This window comes from Bombus pascuorum, chromosome 7 (genome assembly GCF_905332965.1).
Source record: "Bombus pascuorum chromosome 7, iyBomPasc1.1, whole genome shotgun sequence".
Classification (NCBI taxonomy): Eukaryota; Metazoa; Arthropoda; class Insecta; order Hymenoptera; family Apidae; genus Bombus; species Bombus pascuorum.
In genome coordinates, this window is record NC_083494.1 from 15436357 (window position 1) to 15454103 (window position 17747).

Sequence of the window (17747 nt, forward strand, 5' to 3'; positions counted from 1 at the left end):
TTTGCGATTTACCGCCTGCTTGTCGCTCCGTACGATCGCGATTTTACGCAGATTTCTACATTTCCGACCATCGTCGGTCAAATGTAAGAACGAATTTTGAAGAGCGTTCGCTTCCGCGAAAAAAGACCCTCGTTTTCTGATCTTCGGCGATCTGACACATCGCTCGAAAAGACACGTTTGAATAAAAATGTTACTGCCCGGATAGAGTAGACTGTGGCCCGAAATCGATGTATTTAGTCGATCGTAACCAGCACAAAGAGATAACAAAAGGTTCAGTGTGGAGAGAGGAGATACGACAACGAGACAACGACATCACCCGTCGGTTCCCATGTCTGCCATCAGTTTTGACGAGTTTTTTGTTACGGGGGACGCCTAGTACCGGGTGTCCGTTAATTTCCCTTAATTAATCTCAATGGAGGTTAATGCACCGCAGCTTGACCCTAGTTTACTAAATCCAGCGTAGCTTGAACACATCGTATAGCTTATTTATCGATATCTCTGTCGTTTCCTTCGAAACTATTCTAATTCTGATTCTAATCCCAATTCTAATTCTAATTCTAATTCTAAATTCCAATTCAAATCCTTCACATCGTATTCTTGCAACGATGAATTCCAGTAAGTAAATCACTCGTCTTTTGACAAGTCTATGACAAAGACTAATCACGTACACCTGCCTGACATCATCGAGAACTTTACAAAAATTGTGGATTATCGTCGACGATATTTTTCTTCCGAAAAATGTCTTTTTCTTTTTTGTATGGAGCGTTCATTGTCGGAAAAAATAAATTACAAATATATCGAACGATTGGTGGAACGCTCATCCAGTTCGCGTTAAATCATAGAACGAATCTTCGCAGTGAAACGCCACGCAGCACATCGAACATAACAGGATACGATAAAAACGACCTTACAGTGAATATAAATTATTATAAGTCGAATTACAGACCGCAAATGACAAACGAGGATAAATAGATAAGAAAGAAGATATACCAGGAAAACGTGTATTGCGGTGAGATACGAACCTTTCATACGTCACTTATAACGTGTTGAAGATAAATATCATATTGTAGAAATTCCTCGTCGATATGAATAATTCATAATTTTGATGCAATTTGGATATAACGTTTCTCGTTTAACGTTAATAATCGCTCGTAGAGGAAAGAATTAATTAGGATGACGCTGTTCGCAATCGTCTTATATCGTCCTTCGTAAATCCTCCAGATGACCTACTTCCGTCGGATAAAGACAATCTTCCAGTCTGCCCATAAATAATAACACAGTTCTTCGGTCACGTTTTATCATTCGACGTTCCTTCCATTTGTATCATACAGCTTTCTAAACGATCGCAGATTATCCGTAACGATTAACTCTAGAAATACCAGAGTTCTTTTATCCTGACGATCGTCGAAGAATAATTTACCGTCGTTGGAAACAAAAGGGAAAAACATTTAACAAAACTTGATCGCGCTATCGCCGTTGATTTTCTACGCTTCGGTCTTACGCGCTTATATCGACAAACGAAAATGCTTCTGATGTTTCGGAGATGTTTTGTAGTAAAATTGGAATGAAAAGTGCACGTGTGCCGGTAACAGTATTCTTTCGTATTGCATTCAAACGCGAGATGCCGTTCGACACGAGAAAAATACGATCGGGTCGATAATGACCGAGAGAACGCAGCGAGGTTAGTTTGTCGATCGACTCGATTCATAAATCAGGAAACATCGAAGAATTAAAATAAAATTGATTTGACTAGCAAATTAAATAAAATGAAGAATTGCTAGTCAAAGACGAATCGATTTCAGTTGGAGATTTAACGGTCGCGAATATGAGAACGATACGATTTATTTTTGACAGAACGAAGACTAAAATAGAGGAATTATCGTCCAGACGATGAATCGACTCGTGTTTACCAAGTTAGCTTAAAAGTACGTAATTATCGGATGAGTAGAAGCCATACTAAATTCAGAATAATACTCTGTATCGTATTATATTACATCATTGTAGCATCATCCACCGATAAGAAATATCAACATTTACATACACGTAAATTTCATATCTCTTGTCTTAATCAGTATTCCTTAGCGATTCAGCTTGATCGTATTGATATTCGTCGTTCCACTGTAACTTTCATATTTCAAATTTATCGTTTAACCCAGTGTAAATATGTATATTTGTTTATTTGATATAGTTATTCTTCTATTATTATCTATATTCGTCATGTAGCGTATATTTCGAACTTTCGTGATAGATCAAACTACGCGCGAGATAAATATTTTTCGTAGCAAAATCTTGTTGTTCTTACAACGATTTGTTTCTGTTTTGTTTTTTTTTTTTTTTTGTTCTCTTTACAAGATTTGCAGCGTTTAGACGATCGATGGCGTGCAAATCACGACGACAGTTTTATTTGGAAGTTTTACGACGCCTAAAATTATTGATCGATCGAACAATTTCCAACGCTACAGTTGCGTAAGTAATTCCAGATCGAATGAGACTGTTTCATTGAATATGTTTCGATTCGGTTTAGATTGTTTTAAAGCAACGACCCAACTTCCTCTTTACGTCACGCATAATGCATCACTCTGCAAGTTTAGGTCGCGGTTTCCTCTTCGTGGGAATTCACGTCGCCCTGTGTTTATAACGCGTAAATTCACAGGCCTGTAAAATTCAATGAACAAATGTATTACAAATGTCTCTTATCTTTTCACTATTGTTATCATTCTTGATACGTTTCGTGACACAACTTCCGAGTTCCATTGACTAACTTTACGATTTTTCTGAGATACGATTGTACGAGAGGAAACACAGTCTCGAATATTTATAATTCACGATATAATTATTTACGAATGTATAAACTAATTACACATAGACTGGGGCTACTCCTAAATCATTTTAATTAGACCAGTCGAGTTCGAACGTTTTATTTTAACATCGGAAAATCATTTTTCTGCTTTATGAAATTCTGGACATCTCTAAGAAGATGTACACAATTTTTCGTTTGTTAAGATGTTCCAGATCATAGACTAAGCTCGAGAAAGTTTCTGTTAGATCGGCTACTCTATGAATATTGTTTACACTCACTCTACGTGTATTTGTTCGTAGTTTTACGAGTTCTTTGTCTCGGATTTTAATTTAATCGATTTAAATTTAGACTTATTATCAGTTTAAAAATATAATTTAAATTATTAGAATAAAAGTCCAGCGTCTTATCCATTTCGGAATTGTTCTTCGTTTTTTAGAAAAATCTATGTATACGCGTTACGCGCGAGAGACAAATCGAACGTAATTGCGTTAAAAATCAGTAGAACGTTAGCAAACTAACGAAAGGAATAACAGATCGAACGAAATATATCTGGAATGTTACATAACTGAAAAATGACCGAAACAAGACCTTGTCGCATGTCGATATTTATTACTCGCGACGATCTGATATTAAATGTTGTTGAATCGTTCTAATAATATTGTTACTTCGATACTTGTTACAAGCAGCGATATTAAACGCAGAGCAGTATTCGTTTCGCGTTGTTGATCTTCTCGTATCAACCAGTTAGCTGTTTCTGACGAGTATACTCGTCGCGAAGAAATGCGAATATTTTGTGTCACGACGAGCCCTGTCGGTAATAAAATTAGAAGATAAAACAGTCATCTCGTTTACAACTCAATTCCATGTTCTAACAACCACGTATTCTCCGTGCTTGACGAGTATACTCTTCATCGTTTACTTTTCGCCACGCATTTTAGGTACACGCTCTTCAAAGAGATCGCAACAGCTAACTGACTAATATAACGATATTAGTCTCCACTATCGTTTATCACAGAACATTATATCTACGTGGAATTATTTAAAATTATAAGACTTATTATTAATTAGAAGTCTTAAGCCTTATTTTATTTACCGCTGCTGCTTTCAGGCCTCGGAGGTGGTCAGAATCGAGTGAACCGCAGGAAACCAGACGAAATTCCTTTCAAAATGGATAACTTGGCCACATGGTTGTTACGCGCTTCGGAGAATAACACGGAAAGTACGATAATCGACGGCGAGGTATCGAGGTAATTACGACGGATGTTATCGATACTCGTAAAAGTAGAAATCAACATTTCTTGAACGTACGAAAAATTGATCGATAAAAGGATGCTAATAAAGAAGGACGCTCTATTTGAAAATAGCGAAGTTTCAAATTATATCGTTTTTACGTGCAGATTCCCTAAACCGCTGCAGACGTTCGCAGCTGTGGTCGCGATACTGATTATGATCACTGGACTCGCTGGAAATTTACTGACGATCATTGCCTTGTGCAAGTATCCCAAAGTTCGCAACGTAGCTGCAGCCTTCATTATAAGGTATACAAACAAACAGAATTACATTTTGAAAGTCGTAATTAAATCGTAATTAGATCATGATTAAGATACAAATATCATTTCGCTATCTACGAACAAAGTCAAGATTCGAGAAGGAGGTGTGTGATCGAAAAACTCGTTGCTTTTTCGCTTTAAAATCAACGCATGGCAATAAATTCGAATTTCATTGATTCTTCTAGCCTCTGCGTGGCAGACTTCGTATTCTGCCTTCTCGTACTTCCGTTCGATTCCATCAGATTCATCGATGCAAGTTGGGTAAATATACGGTTTCTCTGCGTTCTCGTGCCTTTCTTGAGGTATGGAAACGTTGGCGTGAGTCTCCTCTCTGTTGCAGCTATTACTATCAACAGGTATGTATTATGTACTTTAGCCGATGGTTCAGCTGAAAGATAAGCCAAGCTACGCTACGTTGCGCTAACCTTACAAATATTTGCTGCGATACATACGGAAGTATTCGTATGCTTACCATAGAACATTTTTATTAGTAGCCATATTGCGCGTTTTATACAAAGCATCCTGAAATGAAAATTTCATTACCATAGCGAGGAGACAACGGGTATCACGATTCTAGTGGCAAAATTTCAGCTCAAAATATATGTATATATAGAAGATACAGTGGCGCACGAAAGTTTCTGCTCAAAGAAGTTTCTCACTTTAAATCCCAGGAGCGATATTTTAAGAACCTTTTTATGTATAAGTCTTTATGTATCGTACAATCTTCTTTTACGTGTTTCACTCGTATTTTAAATTCTTTTTGCCATCGAATATAAAGCGAAAAAATGATCTAGTTAGACATTTTTGCACAATGATTATATAAATAAAAAATATCGTATAAATTCTACGGCATAGTACAACATGGCAAAGCTTGCAGCCTGATCTTCCGGTGAATCTCCGGCTTTACTTTCACTGGGAGAAGAATTTGTAATGGAGAACCTTTTCGTGAAAAAATTTATCTCGCAAGATCAATTACGATATTACGATAATTTTAGATACATCATGATAGCCCATCACGGATTGTACAGCAAAGTTTACAAGAAATATTGGATCGCTTTTATGATCGTATTCTGTTGGTTGTTCTCTTATGGGATGCAGGTGCCCACCCTCTTAGGAGTTTGGGGTAAGACATAAAATACATCACGGTTCGCGCCAAGTTGTACAGCAGCAGAGTTTTATTTTCTGTTATTTGGTCTTTTACGTTTCAGGTAGAATCGACTATGATCCGAATTTAGAAACTTGCTCCATCGTAAAGGACAGCAAAGGCTACTCGTCGAAAACCTTTCTTTTCGTGGTGGGTTTTTTGATACCCTGCGTGATAATCGTTGGATGTTACACTAAGATATTCTGGGTCGTACACAGGTAAACAACTTAATTTGCTTCTGTGTTTATAAATTAAGAAAGTATTTTCAAAAATATCTCATACGTTCTCGATGCTTCGATTCGTATCGCAAATGCTCGAAATATATAGAGATGTACGTTGAAATATCTCTCCTGGTTCGTAGATCCGAGACAAGAATGCGAAAGCACGCGTCTCCGACGATAAAATCGCCGCATACACCCGGTAGGGATACCAGAGAGATCAAACAGAGACGTAGCGAATGGCGAATCACAAAAATGGTACTAGCCATTTTCCTCAGTTTCGTTGCCTGTTACCTTCCGATTACCATCGTTAAAGTCGCCGACGCCGAAGTTAGATATCCAGGTAATACGTCTCACGAATCTACCTATTTACCATCAATACATTAACGTACTAACGACTGTGTATTGATATAAAACCTCTAGACCAGCGTAGAGCCATTAGTAAAGTTGTTCTACCTTCAGGATATGAAAAATAATAAAATCGATAGCCATCGTTCCTTAAACTTGGTCAACTGCATGGTATCCTCCCACTCTATCGAACACGTGCCTTTATCACGACAATCGAGCAGACTTATTCTTCGATTGCCTGCTACGACGCATGGAATTTCTCATTCTGTATGGTTTCAGCTAATATTCCAATATTTTATTAAAAATCAACGAGCCTATTTAAAGATACTTCTAGCGACGTTTCTCAGCTTGAAAACAATTTGCCCGGTGGAGAGGTACTAAGCAAAATTTATTGTTCCGTCAAGCTGCTTCAAAATCGGAACAAACTCTCCGAACGACCGATATTTTTGTAACGTTCTATTTAGTAGCCGACGAGAAGGTAGCGTCAACCGACGTTTAATGCGACTGGCGATAAGCTACACTTTTGACCAACTTGCTATGTGCGGGAATACTGGCACGGGAGAGGATTAAAGTTGTTCGAGAGTAGATTATCAATATAAAATGGTTTATTGAAATCTTACTCGATTTCGATATTGACGATTGACTGACGGATATAAATTCTTCGGTTGACAGGCGCTGATTCTTCGGTAGACAAAACGACAACTGGCTGTTTGATAGACAAACGCTAATTAATTTATTCGGTTAATGAATATGAGTATGAGTAGTGTAATATATTAACCAAACGGTAAATATTCTCAAACTCAAATTCAAACTCAAACTCATACTCATGCTGACTTCTCTGAGTCGCTACATCTATATCCGTCGGAGATGAAGAAACGTCGGGGTCTTCCTTTGGAAATGTTTGGAAAGGTCCCCAACGCTTGTTCAACTGCCGACTTTGTTTACGATTTAAATCGTCATAATATCGTTATAAAAACATAATATAAAAACATAGTTAGATGAGTTTTCGCAAGATATAGCTTCTAACCGCCTCTCGCTTCAAATACCGTAAACACGGTTTCGAATAAACGTTTTAGATTACGTCGGTTTAAAACGTGACATTATATTTCTTCTATATTATTTTATCGAATTATATATGATCCATTTTATCCTATTAAGATAAACAGCGCAACATTTGACAGTAAATTAGGTTTCACGTTCGTACAAAGATGCAAAATTGTTGCAAAGGACATGTTCGTAAGAGAAAGACACCTCTGGGACGATATTTTGGGATTAGTCCGAGGGATAAGCTCTATACGTCGTAGAAACTGTCTGCAGTTCGTGGATTCTTTCGAGCTTATTACGAGATGATTTAATTACAACGATTTGCAATTTGTTTTTTCACCTGGCAACAATCATAAAAGATATAACTTAGAAAAAACGAAGCTGGCACCCCGCTGGGGGTAGCCGCCCACATGCTATATTTATTTTTTATTTTTATTTTTTTTCTTCACCAACAAGATATAACACTTTACCAAATGTCCATAAGGACAAATTGTAAAATAACCAAAATAAAATTAAGAAAAAAAAAAAAAACCTGGCAACAAAGCGCAATCGTCCGTAAACCATTGTACGTTACGTCCTGTTTCTTGCCATAGAATTTCACGTTTTGGGCTACCTGCTCCTCTACTTTGCCTCCTGCGTGAACCCGATCATTTACGTGATCATGAACAAGCAATACAGGCAAGCGTACGCTGGCGTGATAGGATGTTCGCGGATAAGGGCGAGTCTGTCACCCTATGGGAGCAGCGCACCTGGTCATCATCAACAGCAGGACTACGGCCAAGGTAACTTCGAGCACCGTCGCGTGGTAACGCTCACCAAGCTCTGACCGAACGCGAGCTAAGCGACCACACTTCGCTCACTTCGTAAGTCAAGGGCACAAATTCGCTGCTTTCTAAGATCGCAATTGGTCACGCGTGCATGCACACGTCTTTCATTTTTCATCTCGTATTTTGTCATCTTTGTCATCTCATCTTCGCTTCGCACGACCGCTAAATATTAACAGGAGGAAAAATGTCTGCTACATTTTATTTTGTTTTATATCGTGACAATTAAGTTTCTGTCGCTAATAATTACGCTTTAATATCGATTCCACTTCTGTAAAAAAATTACTTTGGAAATTTTAATCGAGCGATCTAAAATTGCTAGAATTTTTAAAGCCAACCGATCTCTTCCAAACAATTACAAAAACTCTTTGTATAATAGAATTCTATTTAACTTTGAATTCTCTTTGTTCACGCTGAAAGAACCCTAATATCTTCTTTATATCTGTGATAACTTGTTATTTAGGAAAATATCAACTAACAGCTTGCATAAGTAGAGTTGGTACGTCGTAACGTACGTAAAACTACGAAATAAATTTGACAGTAATCGGTAGGTGAAGTAAAGTATAGAAACGTGGAAGATTAACATATTAGAAAATATACTATTCGCCATTAATTCCGTAGATTTAGCGAATATTTTGGTAGCTTGTTAACATTTCTATCCTAAATCTAAACTCTTTGAATCGCAGTAGAATAGAAACTTTATTATCTTCATTAACAGCTTTCTCGAATTTACATAAAAATAAAAAATATATTCGCCATCAATTCCGTAGATTTAGCAAATATCTTGGTAGCTTGTTAACATTTCTGTCCTAAATGTAAACTCTTTGAATCGCAGCAGAGTAGAAACTTCATTATCTTCATTAACAGTTTTCTCGAATTTACATAGAAATAAGAAATACATTCGCCAATTAATTCTGTAGATTTAGCGAATATTTTGGTAGCCTGTTAACATTTCTGTTCTAAATGTAAACTCTTTGAATTCCAGCAGAGTAGAAACCTTATTATCTTCATTAACAATTTTCTCGAATTTACGTAAAAATAAAAAATACATTCGCCAATTAATTCCGTAGATTTAACAAATATTTTGGTAGCTTGTTAACATTCCTGTCCTAAATGTAAACTCTTTGAATTCCAACAGAGTAGAAACCTTATTATCTTCATTAACAATTTTCTCGAATTTACGTAAAAATAAAAAATACATTCGCCAATTAATTCCGTAGATTTAACAAATATTTTAGTAGTTTGTTAACATTTCTGTCCTAAATCTAAACTCTTTGAATCACAGCAGAGTAGAAACTTCATTGTCTTCATTAACAGCTTTCTGCTTGCTGCTAGACGACACAACATCGTTTGTCGAAGCACGCGTTCGAAAGAGAACCAGCATTACGAATTGATTCGCATTCGTACCATGTTTCTTTTTTCAGATTATTCGAAGGACTTCAGTAAGACGATGGTGTCGACAGTCTCCATTGCTATGAATCCAGTGAGAAACTCGCATTTCGAGGAATAAGCTTGATTTTGCGATTAAACTGGCCAGAGAAGGCGAAACGTATAAAGAATGTTAATCGACCTTTGAGGACAAAATGTCAGTATTCAGAGTGTTTTGTAACAGGAATTTTTATTATCCATTTGAATGGAAGATCGAAAAGCATGGAAACGATAGAGAAGATTCATGGAAACACATACGGTAGAAACTCGATTAACTTGCTGATCGAAAACAGTGAGAAACTATACTCAGTGCGTAACGTAAGTCTGAATTTAAAAAACAAAGATAAATATTTCGAGCAGATCTTATACAGACTAGTCGAACGATCGAATTGTTGCTCATTTTTATCGAAGAACAAAGCTACAAGTCGAAAGCAAAAACGAACAGTGCATACGTTTGTACAATATCGTAACTGCGATCTTTGTCCATGACTAAAATGAATTTCGCGTCTGAAATGCTATGATACACTTGTATTTACTACGATTAAGTATATAAGTAAACTATAGAAGAAGAAAAAAGAAAGAAAATGGTCGTTGAAAGAGAAGAGAATGTAAATAGAGATCTGCGAACGGTATACATAATTATTTAGAGGTTTAAGAGAATAGAGGAAAACTAAAGACACACAGCAGAGCTGTTGTTAGATTTATTTAGATTAGTTAATAGCAAAACGTGGCCACTATCGTATAATAAATGATACGTTATTTGTCGACCGACAAATTGCATATTGTAAAACTTGGCAACGAATACCAAGTATATTTAATTTTATAGCACACTGCAACGAGTGTCGAATATTTACCAAAGGTAACACGTGAATATGTTTGTACATAGATGTTACGTGTTAATTCTTGTTACCACAATGTAAAAATACAATGAGAATTCGTATTTATTTATAATATTTCTCTTGGTTGATCTACGAACGCAAATAATGTTAAAGAGTTATCAAAGTACAAATTAAACGAATCTATCGATTTAAACGATTCCCCGTTGTTTTTATCCCTTGATGTGTGATTTCGTACAGAAAAACGCTTAAATAAAACTATTTGTTTTAGATTTTTATAAAATGCGCAATTATTATCTAACAATAGGTGTAACGATAAATACGAAGAAATATAAAAAGTCGAGCTTTATAAAATTATCCGCTCGATAGTAATATTAAAATAGTAATATTAAAATAAACTAAAATAAATATTCGTAATTTCTCTCCGCGATACATATTTACGAACATTCACATCGTTGTGCATAAGACTATTATCCGACGTGTAAAAATGCAAATAAGACTATTATCCGACGTGTAAAAATGCAAATAAGACTATTATCCGACGTGTAAAAAATGCAAATAAGACTATTATCCGACGTGTAAAAAATCGGTAATCTCTTCAGGATTATTTACCTTCTTGGTCAGGGTGGTCAGGATTATTTACCTGTAAGTTATTACACGAGATAAAAAAAAACTTTGTCGCCCTAGAAATTCATCGTACGTGTATTTTCAAACAAATATGTTTAATTTCGCTGCAGCATTTTAAAACTTTCGGATTATTATGCCGATCTGTAACATGTCAACGTCCATTGACATGCACCTACGAATCACGATTAATCGTTACAAACGTATCAAAGCACACGCATCGCGGATAAATTAAAATCGTATAGAAAAATCGAGTCTCTTGAACGTGCATCATCGTGGCGCAATAAACACGCAAACTATAATCGCGCGATTATATTTTGCAACATTCGCTCCTTTCTCGAATCTTAGATTTATCTCGCAATTGTATGGAGTCGCGAATATCAACGTCGATTCTGGTCTTCAGCACGTTCTCCACGAGATAACGCATCGCCACGTCTGAAACACAGATACGAAATTAGGCTGGTAAAATATTACGATTTAATAAAATTTAAAATAAGCAATTTATAGTACGACGAGCAACATGGCAATTGTTAAATAGTAATTGTTAGGCAGTACAATTTATTTTTAGCCTGCCTGCCGTGACAGGAATTCCATTTACAATTATTCTCCCTATCGCCTCGCTACTCTCGCTTGAACATCCCACACACACGCAAACACCCACGCGCGTCCATCCACTCGCTCGCATCGCCTAATTTTACCATTATTTTACTACCACGTATCTACCGTCTGCCATCCGACTCTCAACTATTACACGCGTCCATCATCTGCTGCATCTTCGCGATGATCAATCTTACGAATCATCGATCTTTACCTAAACAGGCAAACGCCTAATTTATCTACTTGTCTAGATTCCTGCCTCTCTTTCCCTTTCCATCTTTTCCAATTTCCTCGGCCGGTCTTTTCCTTCCTCGTTCCCTATCTCTGCCATATCGATCCACCTTTCTAATCTCAGCAATCGTACAGCAACGAAGCAACGAGTAATTGCCGGTTTGTTTAATAATCGCGCGATGCGTTGCATCTCCGTTTAATTATGAAACCGCGGTTGTTCGTGCGGTTTCCTAGTTTCATAAAATACAAAATAAAATAAAGTAAGCGAAAATGAAATTGACCGAGTCTATGGAACGGAACAGAGGTTTATTCTCGTCTACCAATTAACGAGCATGCCTCGTTCGTGTATCGGGAGATGCTCCGGGTATCTTTGAACGTCTCGCGAGATCTTGCGCTTTCAGATTTCTCACGAATGAATAGAAATTCAGAATTCGTCGCGTACTTACCAATGTTCGTATTTTCTTTGGCAGACGTTACATACCAGGCACCAATGTTGTTCTCTTTGCAGAACTTGGCAATTTGTTCGGTGGGTACCACCGGGCAAGGAATGTCGCATTTATTCGCCAAGAGGACGACTGGAATCTCCGAACCATCCGGGAGCGTGACCTTCTCCCGCAGGTCGCACAACCATTTTTTGATCGACTGAAACGTGGCTATCCGCGAAATATCGAATACCAAAGCTGCAGCTACTCTGGAAATTAAACGCAAAATTGTCACAGCATTGTCGTATGATTTTATCGGCCTAAAAATAGCTCGCATAGCCTAATCGGATCAACGTTTAAAAATAAATCTTCAGATGCTGCGACAAAATTTAATTAACCCTCCGACAAAATTTTTCTCATCTTCTGTTAGAACTAGACGTTGTTAGGGTAATAGTTTTTTAAAAATGTTTTTATCCGTGTAATTTTATCATATGAATATATAGCAATAAACATAGTAAGAAAAGAAATTATCGTTGCACTTTCGATGAATAATTTTGTTAGAGAATTACGTGCTTGTAATTTCCAATAATTACGGTAATTACTTACGCATATTTGTAATAAACTCTGGTCATGTATCCAAACCTTTCGTGGCCAGCGACATCCCTAGAAATAGAAATCAACGATGGTAACGATATGTTTTCTGTATCGAGATAGTAATTATATTTATCTGTAGAATTTTATGTCTCTCGATTACTAGGTTAGAAACCTCGTTTTTAAATACCGATTATTCGAAATTCGTCGTGTTTCTTTCCCTCGATTTTCTTCCGATTAATGAACAACCACAAAATTATCGTAAAAGTATCGTATCACGTCGTTGTATTTTTACAAGTTACTAATTAACGATAAATATTGGTAAAATTGGTCTCCACTTGTAATACAACGTATCTTCTTTACAAAATTATTAAAAAATATATAGGAATTTATGTTAGTAGTAATTAATAGAGAACTAATTTTCTTTCTTGGACGAGGAAAAAATTGAACCAAATTAACATCTTTACAAAATTATTAAAAAATATATAGCAATTTATGTTAGTAGTAATTAATAGAAAACTAATTTTCTTTCTCGGACGAGGAAAAAATTGAACCAAATTAACATCTGTACAAAATTATTAAAAAATATATAGCAACTTATGTTAGTATTAATTAATAGAAAACTAATTTTCTTTCTCGAACGAGGAAAAAATTGAATCGTAACAGGACTAATTCTGATACACGATGATTTAACTTTGACTAACGAAATATCGAATATATATTTCTCGTGTGTTTTCATGCAATACGATTTCGATAATTCTACCGAATTAACACGCGGAATAACTAGCAGGCAAACAAACTGATAAAGCAATACCATAATTGTAAGTTAATTTTAGTAAACTGGTCCCAGTCGACTGCCTTTATTGCGAAATCGGCGCCTATGGTAATCTTATAATTGGACGTAAACTTTCCTGAAAAAAGAGAAACATCGATCAATCATTGAAGAATACTGACGTATCAATCTACGTATTAAGCCAAAGCAGAAGAAATCGAAGATATTTCATAATAACGAGCAACGTTATTCTCGATCGTTAATAACCAACTAATTACTTATAACGAAGCTTATGCACAATTCACAATATTATCGGTTAAAGAGGAACACGTTTCTTTCTTGTTAAAAATAACGAATACTTCAATGAGAACGTTATTTACGCTTATTTACAGAGATACGAAAGAATAATGAGAAGATAACGAACATCATCGTTAACCTTCACACGTTACGGAGCATATCCCATTGTTCTTTTATATTTCTTTTGCAATTAATTCGAAGAAGAATCAAAGAAGCATGAGAAGAAGAACCGCAGAATGTCGCAGCTTAACTAGAGCGGATTAAGAGCACGAAAAATGACTTTGATAATTATATTTTGACTTGTATAATTCTACGTTAAATTCACCGAATATACAAACATCGTTTTTGTGTATTTAAAATGATTTATCAGAACCTCCTGCGATTTTAGTAAATTTTTTAATTACCGCTATCCTACGATTTCATTTCCAAATGTTCATGGACCGAACAAATTTGTAGTTTCCTTAGATCGAAATCTAGCGAACTCCTTAAACCCACAGTATGCATTTGACTCGTTTTTGTATATTCAAAATAATTTATCAGAACCTGCTGCAATTTTAGTAAATTTTTTAATTACCGCTATCCTACGATTTTATTTCCAAATGTTCATGAATCGAACAAATTTGTAGTTTCCTTAGATCGAAGTCTAGCGAAATCCTTAAACCCACAGTGTGCATTTGACTCGTTTTTGTATATTTAAAATGATTTATCAGAACCTCCTGCGATTTTAGTAAATTTTTTAATTACCGCTATCCTACGATTTTATTTCCAAATGTTCATGAATCGAACAAATTTGTAGTTTCCTTAGATCGAAATCTAGCGAACTCCTTAAACCCACAGTGTGCATTTGACTCGTTTTTAAAGAAAGTTTCCTTTACTTTGAGAAGAGAGAAAAGAAAGAGAAAATTGCAAGTCGTACACAATTTTCTCTGTAATCAGATTTTATGCAATAATGTGTGTACTAATATTTATATTACCTTCTGTGTATCTTCTAACCAATGCCGTCTTTCCTGAAAAACAATAATAAATTTTTAAGTAAAAAATAAGAATCATCGAAGGAATAAAAATAAATTCAAAATTACGATTTTAGAATTTTTATAAAATTAGAATATTCTTGTAGGTTGTGTATGATATGCCGGAAAAAGTAGGTCTAAGATAAATTTATCATGCATATTTATACATAAAGTTCAAGTTGAGTTCAAGTTGAATCCAAGTTATATTCAACTTGAGGTTTATGTTAAGTTCCCTTTTGGTTTTAATTCTAATCTAGCGAGATTACAAGACTACAGGTTTTCCACGAAAAGAAACAACAGCGATATAAAATTCCAATATTTTCAAACATTTTTCATTTCAAATTTCCACGATAAAATGTCATGTTACTGTTTCTTCAGGAGCAATCGTGTACGTTGCATTTTGAGCCGACGTTTCGTAGACATCGCAGTTGTAACAAACCTGAAGAAATAGTCTGCAACATTTACGAAACATTGGCGTTTAACATTAAATGTATTAAAATACCTTAATACATTTCCTACTGATCGTATAAAAGTATCTCTTCTTTTCTTTTCTTTTTTTTTTTTTTTTTTTTTTATTAATATCGAACATTTTTTCCAGTAATAACAATTTCCTGCACACCTTTCTAGATCGTATAAAGCATTTTCAAATTATATATCGGAACATACATGTGAGAACTTTATACGAAACGAATGTATTTCCGCTGTTAAGCGGAAAATAGAAATGCGGAGGAGACGCGTTTTACGTGACCGACGCGGAGTACTTTTACGTTGAAGCGTTTCGCTCGCTTTAAACAACGTTCTAGTCAAAGAGTCTGCTGATCCAGAACGATACACATCCATTACCACTGCATATACTCGCTATCGTTACTCGCATAAACGATAAATCGTAGGTCAGAATTGTAAATCTGGCGCAACAGATAGCAACTTTATTCCAGAAATACTTTCGGCTCTCTCGACAAGGAGCAAGAACAAAGCACGCGAGAAGTAATTGTTATTGTTAATTTCTCGCTATTATCCACTCGCTTTTCTCCTTAATCGGATTATGCGAGTTACGGTGAGCTCGAAACACCGAATGTCATGGGATATTGGATCGTTCGAATTTACATACAAAACTATCAGTTGTAAAGCGAGCACCATCGCACGTACCACGACGACCCGATAAGCAAATTTCCACGACGCGAGAACTTACGAAACGGAGGTTCGACCGTCTCTGTCAAATTGCGTGTATTATCACGACGAGTTAGAATAAAACTACGATAAAACTACGATGATACTAACGGGTGGAAAGCGACGGCGGATTTTTCAAAAAGGAATTTTAAAACGTCCTAGACGCACCAACACCATAGTCACCGATTACGAGGAACTTGAAGAGCAGCTCTTTGTGGCCGAAATTGGACAGCAGAATGTCCGAGTCTCTCCTCGGCTTCCGTATGCTCATCTTCTCTTCAGGGTTGTGTATCTCGTTGCGGATCGACGAAAGCACGACCGATGGTCCCACCGGCGATTGTATTTAGCTTGGCTGGTAAACTGACAAACGAACGAAAGCGAGAAGCTCGATCTCGATGGCTCGAGGGGTCGACACACGACGTCTCTTGCCTCCCGATTTATAATCTATCGTGTTCGAGCACGCTATCGCCTTTTCCTGTGCTCGTAAACACTCGGTTTTCCTTCGTTCCCAACGTTCGGACCTTGTTACGTCCGATGACTCTTTACGTATACTAATAATCCATCCCTCGATCGAGACGTTCCTATGATTATTGTTCCGTCAGATAAAAACTGGCAAGGTCGAATTTTTCCCACATTCAAAGGTCTTTTCCATTCGCAAACTACCAACACCCAGCAGTAGTTTTCCTCTGCGATAGCATCGTCACCGAACTTCACCGATTTGTCATCCTTAGATCGGTCAACATCTCTTGACTAGTTTTCCATATGTTGACCGGTCAATGTCTTGACTAGCTTATCAGCCTTAGGTCAGTCATCCGTTTAACTTACATCTACGCGCACAGAGTTTAGTATCTGTGTTTACAAAATTGTTGGAATAAAGTATATATTGTAACCTATTGCGTCAGTGTTATAATCAGTTCAATCACCTCTATTATCCTAAACAAAATAGGGGATCGATCGTTTCGTGGCATCGATTATCTAATTGTAACGAGAATTTACGACTCCTGTTGGCACGCTCCCTCGCGATCGCGTCTCTCCACGAAGCCGTCGAACGGATCTCTTCTACGGAATGTCCACATAACGATAAGCTTCTTATTCTATAACGTCACACCGATACAACAGATGTCTTTGGTAATTGCTGCAACATCGTATTTCGTATTCGTTTAGCTTCCTTTTTTCCTTGACGAGGATGCAAGAGAATAAAGCGTGAATAAGAAATTCGTACAGATAATCTTCGTATTTTGCACCCGCTGGCGCAACTCTAAATTTAAATATCGTAAGGAACAGAGCCGCGAACAACGAAAATTGAGAAATGCGGTTTATCGCGCTTTCCCTATGCGATCTTCCATCGTTGTTCCATCGTTATCGAACAAATTACGACTTCCAGTCTTCGTTGATCGTCGCGTGAAAAATCGTGGGACACGTTGCTAGCAAGAGTTACGAGAGTAACCACGCAGTTGTCGCCGGACGAGCTGCCCACGCCGATTTTATCGAGCCGCTTCGGAACAGCTTCGATTCTGTGCTGCCACGGATAAGTCGACTCATTTATATTAAAGCTACATGTAATACTGCAACGTTAACGTCGCTTCGATGGTATCCGTTGTCTGTATCGCTAAGCGGCTGATAACGTTTAATCTGCTTTGGTACGCAAGTGCGCTCGTAGATGCGTACTCGAAGAAGATCGCGATATCGGCGTTTTCTTGCACGTATCTTCGTTGTATTTTCATCGACATATTTTTCAAACAAGGTATCGCTTCGTTACTCGACAAATCGCGCTGTTAATTCAGAAAAACTCTATCTATTTTCAGGTTCATACTGGAAATTGAAATCGCCGATATGCAATCTGT

At 36.7% G+C, this 17747-nt stretch overlaps 3 protein-coding genes across 4 annotated transcripts in view; 1 reads left to right on the forward strand and 2 right to left on the reverse strand.

Annotated features, from left to right (window-relative positions):
- The window catches only part of LOC132908558 (G-protein coupled receptor moody), a 29644-nt gene extending 25638 nt beyond the window's left edge, over positions 1–4006 (reverse strand). Inside the window, exon 1 of the mRNA XM_060962640.1 lies at positions 3894–4006. The gene's annotated coding sequence lies outside the window, so the exon portion shown is untranslated. The remainder of the gene's footprint in view (positions 1–3893) is intronic.
- LOC132908564 (G-protein coupled receptor moody) lies at positions 1926–10391 on the forward strand. 2 transcript variants are annotated; one of them, XM_060962656.1, is made up of 9 exons: positions 1926–2157; positions 3909–4047; positions 4198–4338; positions 4536–4706; positions 5346–5473; positions 5559–5712; positions 5856–6055; positions 7698–7967; positions 9353–10391. In XM_060962656.1, exons 1-8 carry the CDS (start codon positions 1941–1943, stop codon positions 7928–7930), a joined length of 1383 nt encoding a protein of 460 aa, XP_060818639.1. In that variant the 5' UTR covers positions 1926–1940; the 3' UTR covers positions 7931–7967; positions 9353–10391. The 2 variants fall into 2 exon arrangements, with proteins under 2 accessions (XP_060818639.1, XP_060818638.1); XM_060962655.1 differs by having other exon boundaries at positions 7698–7886.
- Positions 10045–17664, reverse strand: LOC132908590 (ras-related protein Rab-38-like). The gene is made up of 6 exons (XM_060962707.1): positions 16072–17664; positions 14701–14733; positions 13472–13568; positions 12673–12729; positions 12091–12335; positions 10045–11251 (listed from the first exon to the last, which is right to left on the reverse strand). Exons 1-6 carry the CDS (start codon positions 16172–16174, stop codon positions 11127–11129), a joined length of 660 nt encoding a protein of 219 aa, XP_060818690.1. The 5' UTR covers positions 16175–17664; the 3' UTR covers positions 10045–11126.
- Between the last annotated feature and the right edge of the window lie 83 nt (positions 17665–17747).